General features: G+C 40.5%; 1 protein-coding gene across 5 annotated transcripts in view; it reads right to left on the minus strand.

Annotated features, from left to right (window-relative positions):
• Positions 1–9,794, minus strand: part of LOC105489976 (zinc finger matrin-type 3) — a 54,686-nt gene extending 44,892 nt beyond the window's left edge. Inside the window, exons 1-2 of one of the 5 annotated variants that reach the window (XM_011755163.2) lie at positions 9,156–9,794; positions 5,071–5,397 (exon numbers count right to left, since the gene is read on the minus strand). In XM_011755163.2, coding sequence (XP_011753465.1) covers positions 5,071–5,340 — 270 coding nt within the window. In that variant the 5' untranslated portion in view covers positions 5,341–5,397; positions 9,156–9,794. Of the gene's footprint in view, positions 1–5,070; positions 5,398–8,411; positions 8,494–8,883; positions 9,089–9,155 lie in introns of those variants that run through there. The other 4 variants (XM_011755159.2, XM_011755162.2, XM_011755160.2 and 1 more) reach the window with 4 other exon arrangements.
• Between the last annotated feature and the right edge of the window lie 4,367 nt (positions 9,795–14,161).

Below are 14,161 nucleotides of genomic sequence, written 5' to 3' on the forward strand. Positions count from 1 at the left end.
AAGAAAGGGTATCTATCATTTTGAAATAAGAAGAAATGAGGTAGGGGTAGACTAGAGGAGGAGGCAGAAAACTGGCAAGATCACAGAGAGCTTCAGCCCTCTCAAGTGATCAAAGCAACAGCTAGAAAAGCCTACAGAGGTGGTGATTTCAGAGAGCAGAACAAGAAAACCAACAAGAATTGATTCTTGGGTAAATGGACTAAGCTGACAGACGAGTAGTATGGTTGAAATTTGAAAATCATTTTATTTGAACTTACATTTGAAAATCATTTTATTTTGCCTCATTTGTTGGTTGAATTATTCTTCATGAGACTCTTTTAAGGTAACCTGGTATCTGGATCTAAAAGAGTATCTCTGGAGAACGATCAAGAAAAAAAAAGTTTTGCTTATTTACACAAGGTCCTACAGCAAGTTACTATCAAGGTAGTAACAACAGTAAGACAGCTGTGTACCATCTCATTCTGCTCATTTGAGACCCAAACACTTCTAAACAGTAGCAACCTATTTCAACCAACCAGGATTTATTAAGATAACACATGCAATTCTCACAATACTGCACAGGAAGTACAATGACCCCTACTTTACAGATATTGAATAAAGAGAGATTCAGTGTCTTGCCTAAAGTAACTGAGCCAAGATTCCAGCCCAAAGCTGTTAGATTCCAAAGCATACATGCCACGTGTAAAGCACATGCATTAAAACCAAATCTGAAGTGTGTTTTAGCCATTCTCAGTCCACTGTAAGTCCATTTGGAAAAAAGTCAAATCGGAGAATTTTGAATACATGAAAATTAGCTGAGATTTAATTCACTGATCCAAACCTGGGTGATCAATATTAAGATGTAAGTGCCAAAATCAGTACTTTAAATTTTGGGAAAAATCTAACAGCATTCTCTTCATTATGAATTATGAATTAAGACCACTACACTCAGCATCCTAATTCTAAAGCTACTCTTTCACCTGTATTCTCTTTCTCTAATCAATCTAATTAACATAGTAGGTTATTATTTGACTACTAAATATTACAAATAGAAAGCCATGTTTATGACAAATTTTATAAATGTAATGTAAGTACATCTTGTCAAATATATACATGCAAATTAGCAAATAAACTGGTGACTTTAAACTGTGGATGCCTTAGCAAAATTCATCCATGTTTTTGCTTTTTTTATTTCTGTTAATAACCTTCCATGCTAAAGCAATTCCTCCTCTGGGTATTTATGCTGATGAAACAGTGGTATGTTACCCCATGCCAGCCTTGCCCTAAGTAACCTGAAGCCTGCAGATAGACTTTAATAAAATGAAAGTATGTTTCTCCTCCAAAGATTGGATTTTAAATTAAGTTATACCCAAAGCCCTAATTTTAAGAATATAAAATTCGATGGCTTCATTAAAAATGAAACAACAGCTGACGATGTTTTGAAGCCAACTGATCAGTCTTAAAAAGTACTTGGAATAAAACTAAATCTGTAATGACTACAGATACACATGGGTCACTGCTAAGGTAGCCCCACCTTGGGAACACTGGGACGTCAGGAAAAAACGCTAGTGAGCTTAAAGGGAAGTATTTATTGGGTAGTTTCCACTGCATGTCCTGGATTACTGGAACATGATACAGTCCGGCTCCAGTGTAACCACCGTTGTTTACAATACCTGAGGCAATTTGAAACTCCACGATTTCAACAATGGCATCAACTGACTAAAAAGTTTTGAGTAATGTAATCACAGTGATTTATCACTTCTCACAAATGCATTTCTAGCTCATAAACAGGCTACCCATGACCCATTTTATCTCACACATAACTGAAATAATGAAGATACAGTTTGGTAATGCTCTGTATTAAAAATTAGAAAGTAAGTTTTTAGTCTTGAAATAAAATTGTACAGCCATCATCTCATTTAACCCTAAACCACTTTGTTGTATTAATCTACAATCATTGGCATTCTACTTATTCCTGTGCTTGGTAAGCCTTACTCATTGGTCTTACCCTTCTCTTTTTTGTGTGTTTTGTTGTTGTTGTTATTGTTGCTGTTGTTGTTGTCTTTCTTTGCTGGAGTACAGTGGCATGATCATAGCTCACTGCTGCCTCAATCTCCCAGGCTCAAGTGAGCCTCCTGTCTCAGCCTCACGAATAGCTGGGACTACAAGTGTCTGCCACTATGCCCATCTAATTTCCTTGTATTTTTGTAGAGATGGGGTCTTGTTATGCTGTCCAGGCTTGTCTTGGACTCCTGAATGCAAGCAATCTTCCCACCTCAGCCTCCCAAAGTGCTGGGATTACAAGTGTGAGGCACCACACCTGGCCTGGTCTTAGCCTTGTCTTCAGTAATCTTTCTTTTATTACTGCTTATTCATGTACACCCTCTGATGCATCTTTTTGGCTAACATTTCTATGCTTTCCTTCTTTGGTAGCTCACCCACTTCTAGAGTTATGTTCACACTCTGATTGTTTATTATCCTGATCTACATTTCAGACTATACACTTTTATCTTGACCATTTCTATCTTATTAAAATCCAGATTTCACTTCTAAGATGACCTTTTTTCTATGTTCCCCTAATGTAATTGCTCTGTATTTTTACACATGAACTGCTTTGCCTTAGTTTAGTTCTCTGGTAAAAACTTCTCTCTTTAAGAGTTACCAATAACATCAGTCTCATTCGAATCTTTGCTTCTAAAGTCTTAGCAATATACTTTATTATACCCAAACTTTTCATTTTCTGTAAGCTTCTACTTTCTGATTACTAGCTTGCCTCTTTTCTTTCCCATCTTTAAGCTGGTTTTTAGCTGCTTAAGTTGTCCCGTTACATCCTGTTCTCCTTTAACCTTTCCACTTAAAAATTCTGATTTTTGAGAAATTTACCTAAATTGTATTTCCCTTTTCTTATATTTTCTAATTTATTTATTCACTGTACCATTGAGGAAACTGAAATTAAGTATAATTACTAATCTTGTCAACTAAAAAGTTTAGAACAAACATATGCAAAAATGTAAAATAAAAGAAAAAAACAAATGTTGATTCCGTTTATCTAGTTTTAGCCTTATAATCCAATGACCTTGCATCAAACTCAATCTTCTCTATGTATCATCAGTAGCACCTTTCAAAGTCCATGAAGTCAAAAAGTTTTATTAGGAGAAAAAAGAAATAACGTATATGTATAATCAATGGACATGTTAAAATTACACACTGCCCAAGAGTTTTCCCTCATAAAAGTAAACAACTCTTCCTTAAAAGGGAATTACAGGCTGGGTGCGGTAGGTCACTCACGCCTATAATCCCAGCACTTTGGAAGGCTGAATCTAGCCAACATGGCTAACCTCCATCTCTACTAAAAATACAAAAATTAGCTGGGTGTGCTGGTGTGCGCCTGTAGTCCCAGCTACTCGAGAGGCTGAGGCATGAGAATCGCTTGAACCCAGGAGACAAGCGCTGCAGTGAGCCAAGATCGTACCACTGCACTCCAGCCTGGGCCACAGAGCAAGACTCTGTCTCAAAATAAATAAATAAATAAAGGTAATTATATATGTGTATAGCATACAAGTGGGTTTGCTCCCAAGTTAATGATTTGTTAGGGGCTTTATACGGCTAATAATTAAACCTTAAGAACTCTGGCTTCTTTTTTCAAAGTGAGTCTTAGGCTATAAAACTGAACATTCCGTAGGAATAAATGAAGAAAGCTAATACAGTCTTGGAGTTGAGATGAATCATCCTAACAGACTCTGCTTGAATGGTAAAGACAGGCAAAGGAAGACCCTGTATCAAACAATTGTACTGCACAGCAAGGTGATGAGAGTAGATACTGGGGAAAGGGGGAAAACGTAAAAATAAAACCAGAAGAGGCCTTTAGGAACCAATGATGACACAGGTCAAGATCTGTGAGATACAATTAACTCAACTCTCTGCACCTGAGGGCAAAACAAAACCACATAATGGGAACTTAAAGAAGGCAACATATTATGTCTTCCCCTAAATACCAGAGAAAACAACTGACCATCAAAATACTTCCGACATACAATCAAAAAGCAACACAATAATCAGTCTTTGGGATCAAAGCAAAACAGAAGACTTAACACCCACAGTAAACAAAAACTGTAAGTTGGAGAAAGTTATGGTGCACAAGAGAAGAAACACCTGTGTAACAGTCTTCTACCATACTCTCTTATTACTAGAGATTTTCATGCAGATAATAAATAATCAAATCAATGATGTCCCAGGAAGACATCATTCAGTGGGTTTTGTCCTTGATTATTTCCCAGGTCTCTTTTCTCCGAAAAAGGAAATTATTTAACTTTATACAGACGTCTAGAATAAAAAGAAATATTGTACCCTCTCTTTAGAACCAAAGTTTAATTTTCCATTTGTTCTTAGGTAATATTACCCTTTAAAATGGTCCTCTCCACTAGCTATTCAACATGGAGGTGAAAGCTTTAAATCTTAAAAACCAGTATTAGTTTACACTAATGGGCTAAAATAAATTAGAGTATGCTTATTATGAATGAAGGATAGGGCTTAATATTCCAATGTCATTTTATTCTCACTATAAAAAGATACCTGTGTTTTCCTTACCAGTGATAGGATATATAAGAGTTATAAGTCAAAAATGGAAAGCATGAGAGTCATGCACAGAGATCACCTTGAAATGATGCAAATTATATTAGCTTCTAAACAATTTTACACTGAATTGAGTTTGGTACATCATGGGTTTTTTTGTTTGTTTGAGATAAGTCTTGCTCTGTCGTCCAGGCTGGTACATCATGTTTTAAATACTTGTTCTTCTTAAGACTACAGGTTCAAATGCCAGCATAGATAATTTACATTTGCCTACAAAGACTGGTAAGCTATCGAATGCCACACAGCTTAGTGTAAGAGGTTGAGATCCATTCTACAAAAAGTGATACTTATTTTTAAAGTAAAAACATAAGGCTTTTAATCAAACAAATTTATACTTAGTTGTTCTCTAAGCCATCTTGATATTCCACGCACGGTCATATCTAGAGAGACAACTGCTAAACAGGAAGAGCCCTGAAATGTTCACCTCACTAAATGCCTGGTTTTCTTTTCTCCCTTTACCTGATAATGAGCCTGGGCTTGCTGTGCAGAGTTCAAGGTGACATTGCAGAGTTTGCAGTACAGGGGCTTACATAGCTCCTCCAGGGCACAGTCTTGCTCCCCTTCCTTTGATAACTCTTCTTCCCCTGCAAGAGGCAAGGAAGCCTCCTGCCCAAAAGGCTTCTGTGGTGGAAGCTGCAAGGTTCCTGTAGACCTGGTGGCCAATGACATAGGAGGCGAGGGTGAGGGCTGCTTAGGTGGAGGAAGCACGGTGTGTTGCAAGAGGATCATTGGGTAGGAAAGCCTTGGGCATAATCCAGTGGGTGATGAGAAGCAAGGTCTTCAAATCTGAATCAACAGCAAAAAAAAAAAAAAAAAACCAGAAACAAAAAATTCACTTAAAAATGAGACTTCACAAGATAACATGTAAATGACAACATAATCTGACCCTTTGTTCTACTTCTCCAAACCCATCCTTGGGACTTCTTTCCTTTGGCCTCATTTAGCAGACTTCCCCTGCCTGTTAATTCATGTTAACGTGGTGCTCTTCCACTGAGAATGGCTTTATAGATTTGGCTTTATTTTGCTTGGCACCGTTCCAACTGCTATCCCTCTGGCCCATGAACATTAATAGCATTGCATCCAAGGCTAATTAAATCCAAAAGTCACATGGCTGAAATGGACATCAAAGGTCACCTAGTCCAGACCCCTTCCCTCAGGCACACTAACACTTAAACACTCTTAATGATAATCACGCACAGACAAAAACACCATGAGCTGTCCAGCATGGTGGCTCATGCCTGTAATCCCAGCATTTTGGGAGGCCAAGGTGGGTGGATCACCTGAGGTCAGGAGTTCGAGACCAGCCTGTTCGAGACAATGTGGTGAAACCCTGTCTCTACTAAAAACACAAACATTAGCTGGGTGTGGTGGCAGGTGCCTGTAATCCCAGCTACTCCGGAGACTGAGGCAGGAGAATCGCTTGAATAGGGGAGGCAGAGGTGGTAGTAAACTAAGATCATGCCACTGCACTCCAACCTGGGTGACAGAGCAAGACTGTGTCTCAAAAAAAAAAAAAAAAAAACCACCAGCTAAAAATCTTAGCAAATATCTCTTCCAACCAACCAATATCAAAAAGAGTGAATAAAAAAAAAATCACCTTGCAGAAATTTCAAGGAACTCTAGGAATAGCCTAGAGTTAAAGTATGACAGAAATAAATAAAATATGCTCCTTCTGATCAACTAGCAATATTTAAGTAGTTGAGCCAATGTATAGCAGAAGTGGCAAGCAGCCCGTGGGCCACATACAGCCACAGATGTGCTGTTTGGAATATACAGTTTTGTTTTCATTTTTTAAGTTGAATGAGTTGTTAACATTCAAAAATCAAGAGATTCGTGGCTTCTCTTGAAAAAGGATGATCTGGCATCACTTGGCCCACATTCCTATATGGGACGCAATTAACTAGTTAGTGCTCAGAGGCACAGTGCCCTCTAGCCAGGCCCGCCATCTCTGGGACACCTCAGTCCCCACTCAGTTGCTGCCTGTTCTTGATACTTGCCTGTTCACTGTGGGCTCTTGAGTTTACCTCATACAGCCTTAGATTATATTCATCAGTCCCCTGTAAAATCCAAATTTTTCCTCCTTCTCTAGGTAAATTACCTACACAAAATAAGGTATCAAGGAAATGTCCAATGGAATAATGGATCACACCACCAAAAGCCACAGTATAATTCCAGTTCCTCAGTCTTGAGGCTAATTTCCTCCCCCTTCTTAATAAATAACTGATAGTCTCTATTATAATTCCCTCAGAAAAGACCCAAAATGTTCCTCTCCCTCTTCAATCTTTATCCATAATTTCTCCTGCCTCCCCCTACAGATGGCATCGTCTAACCTGAGTGTCTCAAAATGAACCACAGTACACCCTTTGGGTTCCCAAGATTCTAATTAACCCAAATTAGAATCCTTATTTCAAAATCCACAATTCCCTACACTCTCTCAATACAGTATTAAAACCTCTTCTCTTGGTCAATAGAATATAGCTATTTTAAGCTGCTGAAAATTTCCATCTGCAATGGAAATGTGTACATTATGGCAATAATAGAATTACTAAAATGTATCAAGTAAATTTTGAAAAGTTAAAGTCTGTATTACCACATTTGATAACTACACAGCACCTGAAAATCAAGTAACAACTTTCATACGAAATTTGGGGTGGGGAGGCAACAAAGGAAATTAGCGTGATGGGAAAATAATGTAGTTAAGGGTAAAATGCATAAGTATTAGTCATAGAATTTAACAATACTTCTCATTAATCACAAAATTTAGAAAAATGATATTATTTCATTTTTAAGCAGAAGTGTACTGCCCATATCTTTGGGAACATAAAGAAAAGCAATATAGAGTTTGAACATTTAAAAAGTCAGGTTCTCTGTGATGGTATTATTTCTCTTAATCGAATCAAGTAAAGATATCCATAAAGCAAAAACAGATATGGTCATTTTAGAAAAGGGAACTAAGTAGACAAAGAACAGCCTTTTAAAAAGTTTAACTACCTAATTATAATAATTCATAATGTTAAGCTACTGACGTCAACTTGCCACAAACATGCTGCTAGTTCATTAGTGAAAAGGTGAATGGGGGTGTGAAAACATCTGGATAAAGGAAACCAATATAAACAGAAAATCAAATGCTACCAATTGCCTAGGCATGTCTGGACTTGTTTTATGAAAGCTCACTTTCACTTGAGGAAATTCTAGCATGTGTCTCCCCCAGTGTTATCTACAAGTTTCCCTCAAAATAAAGGTCCTTCTCAAAGCACAGAGGTACAAAAGGCCTCCTACCAGAGGGGATAAAGTTACCTGATTTAAAGAAAAAATTCTTGCCAAACACAGATTTACCCATTATCGCTTTGATCTTATAATTTTTAAAGAGTAGCTTGATATCCCAAATTTATTTCTTGTTATATTTAACAATCAACACAATGTCGACTCCTCAAAAAAATCTATGTATGACAACTGCATCAAATATTAGTACATTTGCAAACAAAAATTAGCATAAAATATAAATCTTAAAATGAATAAAACCAAGTCTTCAGTGAATGCATGAATGATGGAATCCATAGACCCAAAACATGCAACTCAGATCTGTTCAACTGTTGCATTGGTTTAAAAGGGACTAATTTGAAGACTGGCATAAATATTCTTCAGATATTAAAAACCACTCACTCTGATGCTTGCAATGGCATAAATGAAGGATTCATGCTGGTTAATGTCCTGGTTTGGAAAGGACCTAAGACGACATTAAAGAAAATCAAAGCTTCGCAATGTACCCTGTTTAAAGAAAATTAATTATCATAGCATACTTAGTTTTCATCACTGGACTGGGGCCTACTCTTCACATACTGTGTTAAAGACAATCTCTTTCTCATTTGGAGAAATCTACAGAGGAAAGAGAATAGAATAAAGGAACAGGTTAGCAGCACCTCCGCAAACTAGGTAAGTCTGTAATTGGGAATTCTGGAAATGCGGGAAAGGCGGCGAGCATTACTCAGAGGTCATCAGAACGCAGCAAGAAGGAATAAGAGGGAGAAAAGTTAAAAAAAAAAAAATCACTTGAGGCAAGGTATATCCTATAAGGAAGGCTCGAAAGAACGCAGAAAACTGTGGAAGAGGCCTTGGCGAACTGGCGAATGTTTTTCAGTCTCCGCTGTGACGGTTCCTAATCCTAGGGAACTGTTTACAGATTTGAATCAAAGCTACAGACACTTCAGCGTCGCCCACATCCACCTTACATTCCTAAGATGTGCATGCATACACACGAACCCACACACGCACCTCAACCCGGTAAGGATGCCATCACGAAGGATGGAATCCCCAGACTCCCACCGGGCGGGGGCAACTGAGAGGGCCAAGGCAGCGGCACCCACAGATGATCCACCTGGTCCACGTGAAATGCCTGAAACGAGCTAACTAAACTGATAAATAGAAGCAGCGCAAGCCCTGTCACGTGGAAGGCAGATGGAAAGAGCATCGGAAAGGAACCGCTAGTCCCCGGCGCTCCGAGGCTTGTCCTGAAAGCCCCGCGGCTCCCAATCGCCTGCACTTACCGGAACCCCCGGGACGCGCCGGCAGTCTCGGCGCCGCGTCCGCCCGGGACGCCCGCGACGCCCGCCCTGCGCGCCCGGCTCGGCCCAGCTCGACCCAGCCTCTCCTCGAAGCAACTTTCTCCGCCGGCCGCCGCCGAGCCCCCTCCGCAGCCGAAGGCTGACTGTCAAAAGTCAGTCCAACCCGACCCACAGGGAAACAGCTGCAGGAAGTGACTGCGGAACCGGGAGGCGGTGGAGGAGGAGACAGAGGGCGCCGGCTCGGTGTCGCCACTGCGCATGTGCTTGGCGGAGCAGGCCAGGCAGCGGTAGCAGCGGCAGCCGCGGCGGCTCCAGCATCCCCGGCGGGCGGCGCGTGGGTCAGGTGCTGTGGCCGCCAGCGCAGGGGCGCGGGGTTGGGCCGGCGTGGGGAACAAAGGCACGAGTGAGAGGCGGGAGGCTCCCACCGCCAATCTCAGCAGACAGCCCCGAAGAGCTGTTCAGCAGATGCCCTGGAAAGTTCATCCTTGGTAGAAGCCTGGGCAGAGCTTTTGCAACTTTCATCTCCGGTCATTGGGATCCAAACATTGTTCATTCTATTCCTCCCTTCGCCTCCTGGTTGGCGGTTGAGGCGGCCGAGTGGATCCTTTAAACTGCTGCTCTCCCCACTTCCGCCCCAGGAGGGAGGAAGAAGAGCGTGGCTGCCTGCCCAGTAGTGGCCGCCTCCCTCACACAAAATGCCGTTTCCCGCCCCCCCTCCCCCGCACACACCTTCCCTCTTCCTACACGAAAGTGAGCAGGAGATAGAGGAGACTTTCTCCTGACCCCCAGAGGCTCACCTACAAGACAGGAAGGACCAGGAAAAGAGTGGCCAACGCTAGGATGTCGCATCCTTCATAACCAACCTGGACATCTTCAGGGTTAACATTGAGTGATGAGCTGAGGAAACCCCGGCTCTAAACTTGCAGCGTAAATTAACCCTTATGAAGATCTGCTGGGGTATTATTTTTGTGTGTGGCAAACGATAACAAATTTACTACTTTAAGAGTACAGGGCGGACGCGGTGGCTCACGCCTGTAATCCCGACACTTTGGGAGGCCGAGGCGGGCAGATCACGAGGTCAGGAGATCAAGACCACCCTGGCTAACACGGTGAAACCCCGTGTCTACTAAAAATACAAAAAATTAGCCGGGCGTGGTGGCGGGCGCCTATAGTCCCAGCTACTCAGGAGGCTGAGGCGGGAGAATGGCGTGAACCCGGGAGTTGGAGATGGCAGTGAGCGGAGATCACACCACTGCACTCCAGCCTGGGTGACAGAGCGAGACTCCACTCCGTCTCAAAAAATAAAAATAAAAATAAAAAAAGTACAGTTCAGTGGCATTAAGTACATTCACATTATTGTGTGGTTATTCTTTAAAACACGAATTAAAATGCCAAGGAGATCTAAGTATAGTAAGATGTGCCCTAGTAGTAGGGAAACAACTGCAGGAAATTAAGGCTGTTTCTTTGGCTGAAACATGCACCAATCCAATACCAACAACAACAAACCATGAAAGACTTCGTAAGTACAATGATTGTTTAACAAACGTATACACAGTGTATACCAGCCATTTGGGGAGAGTAATCCATCATCTGAATTGGTTTTCCAACTGTATATGTACATTTACTTTATGTGTCACTATTTTAAAGGGCTATATTATTTCTAAAATAATAAATACTGCTAAAATCCACTCTCCAGCCCCTTTTCTATATGGTCTTTAGCCAGTCTTAGAACTTCACAGTCCACACTCCTTAGCTAGGACCACAACTAGGCCTTAGGGAGCCTTTCCCATCTGACCTTCCACCAGTCCCTCTCCTCATTTCACTCACACCCCCATCCATGCCCCTTAATTTCCTGCCTCTGTAATTTAGCTCTATCTGCATCTTGAGTGCAAAATGCTTTCTCTCCCCTCCCCTTGCATTGTCAGATCCTACCTATCCTTCCAGGTCTCTTCTTTCATGAGCTCCCACAGCACTTTCTCTGCACACCTTGATGACACATTATTTGTTGTCCCACATTATAATTACTTAAGAGATATTTCCTCTGCCCTATAAATACCTTGAGTCCAGGAAGGATAAATGTCTTGGAGTTTTCAAGTTTTATGTTTGGTAGTTTGATGCATTCTTGTCCATCAGGATAAAAATCTGAACAATCCCATGTTCTCTGCTCACATACTCTTCTCAGACAGCTAGGGCATTTCCTTCCCTGCCTCGGGGAGAAAGAAAAGTCAAATCTGATGCTTGTGTAATAGACATTTGAAGCTCATGGCTGTGACAGTAGTCTCATAAGTCAGAGTTTGTAGTTTAGAATTAGCTGGACTTCATGAGTTTCAGCACATGAGGTGAAAGGAAAAAAAAAAAGCCACAAACAATATATTCATCACTTTTGCTGTTGAAAAAAAAAAAATCACAATGGCTGACAGCCACAAAGGTTTATTTCTTATTTGTATTACATGGTGGGTCAGCTGAGGTTCTGCTCCATGGGTCTCCTCAATCCAGTGCCCAAGCTGAAGAAGCTGCCCCTATGTGGGACTTGGCAATTCTCAAGGGAGATGGGAAGAGCCAGAGAGCTGTTAGAAACTTGCGGTGCCTCTTAAAGCTGCTTCTCCAATGTCTCATGACATGTCTACTCAAATCCCATTGGCCAAAGCCTTTCATATGGCCAAACCCCAAGTAAGTGGAGAAGTCTACTTCTTTCATAGGCAAATCACATGGCAATGGGCATGGATTGTAATTTTTTTGGAGTGGGAGTTGTGTGGTTAATTGTAAACAATAATGCAATCTGCCACAAAGATGGGGGAACCAATTTTCTCTCCCCAGAGATATTGGTGTATGTCCCAAAGAAAGACCTATAAATCCCCACCCACCCACCAGCCACACACACCCAGTCCTTGGGATTCGTTTAAAAGAAATTGTGGAGCTAGAAATAATACAGTTCCTGCACGTGTTTGAGGATCTAGAGATTGGGGGCATCTGAGCTCTAGTCCCAATGGGGATCAGAAAAGCAATCAAGATCTAGGGTTTCCCCTCAATAAGTCAAAAGAGAGTAGGATGTTAGCCTGAACTGTTTGAGCCAGAGGAATGCCCCAAAACTTTTTTTTTTTTTTTTTTTTTAGTATTTATGGTATTAGAAACTATTCAGAGGAACTGATAGAGTGCTGTAGGGAGCTGATGAGCCTACAGGTTGGAAAGAAGAAGGACAGAACTGAATGAACAGATCACTGATCTGATAGCAGAGAAAAAATAGACATCAACTATTGAGGCCAAAGCCAAGGGGTGTTTGCACTGATATCTACTTCCTCTTGCCACCTGCCTCCCCACTCCACCCAACCCCACCCCAAATTTTAAGGTTATTCTCAGAAAAATAAGGGGAAGCAGATCATTTTGAAGTGATTACATATTAACCAGAAATGACTTGGAAGCAAGAGAGATTTGTGGGTAATAGAAGTATATGTAGAATTGACTAATTTTTTCTCTCTTTAAAAAGAACAAGATCTCAACATTGAGATGAATTTTAATGATTTTTTTAAAAGAAATGTTTTTATACACTGAGTTTCATGACCTGATGTAGTATAACCAGTACATTTGGATGACCATAGTTGATTGCATAAATGTGTGAATGAATGAGGAATTTATTTTCTCCATTCTGTAACAGGCATTATAGTGCCTGACAATGTACTTCACTGCAATGTTTCCTTTTTTAATGTAACTATTATGTGGGAAACTCTCTGAATTTATCAGAAAGGAACTCTCATATTAAAATAAGGATAATTATTTTTCATTTTGCTAGATCCTATATTGAGAAAATCTACATTTGTATTTATTTACCAAGGAGATGGTCCTAACACACTTACTTTTGGTGGCATGGCTTGAGTTTTTGGGAATCTATCCAGAAAGCTACATGATGATGTACTCACAAGCAGAAGGAGAGAAACACTCATCCCTCTCCATCGACTGATACAATTTGTCAGGTCAGATTCTCTCTTGTATGGGAATTTGTGTCATCCTTTGAGATTCCACATATCTTTTCTCTCATAACATATCATGTCTTCCAGACCAACTTCTTTCTTTAAATCATCAGAGTATGCTTCCAACATTCTTTGTCTCTCATAATAACCTCTGCCTTTCAACACAATCCTTCCTTACAATCAGAATAAAGCAATATATCAAAAATCTCAAATCCAGCAAAATAGCCTCTTGTGCATTTTAATAATATTCTAACATTGTTTAACCTAAAAATAAAATATGAAGAAATAGTGGAAACACAGCAACAGCAGTCACAATTTTTTTCCCTGGATTCCTCTAGTTTTAAAAATGGACCTTGAAAAGAATGTGTATTCTGAAAAAAAAGGTGGGGGGAGGGGCGCCAAATAGATAGCAAAACCAAAGGCCTATAGCCAACTATAACAAAATATAGTAGGGAATGGGGACAAACCACCAATAGCTACAAGACCTGTGTGGCATCCACAGGAGAAAGTAGAGAGAAACAACAGGGCAACTGACGGACCTGAGAAAACCAAGGTGCTCTCAGCCCTCCATATCCACTGGGTTCTGCACCCACAACTGTGGATCAAAAATATTTTTCAAAAAAAATTTAAAAATAATATAACAATGATTTACAGAGCATTTACATTGTATTAGGTATTATAGCAATCTAGAGATGATTTAAAGTTTACTGGAGGATAAACATATGTTATCTACAAATACTATGACATTTTATATCAAGGCAGCTGCAGATTTGGGTATGCTGGGTCTGGAGGGTCCTGAAACCAATCCCCCACATACTGAGGGACAGCTGTAGCTAATGGGACTCACTGGAAAGCTCAGAGAGCCAATTTGAGAACAGTAACTGAAAGTGAGAGGAGCTTTGCACTTCTAAGAGTGGATTCATGCAATGGGTAAGAGGTGAGTTTTGACAGGACTTGTGGACCAAATGGTTATATAACAGGCACTATAGCTTAAAGAAATTTAAAGTTAGTTTCTGGGCCAAG

This window comes from Macaca nemestrina, chromosome 2 (genome assembly GCF_043159975.1).
Source record: "Macaca nemestrina isolate mMacNem1 chromosome 2, mMacNem.hap1, whole genome shotgun sequence".
NCBI classification, from domain to species: Eukaryota; Metazoa; Chordata; class Mammalia; order Primates; family Cercopithecidae; genus Macaca; species Macaca nemestrina.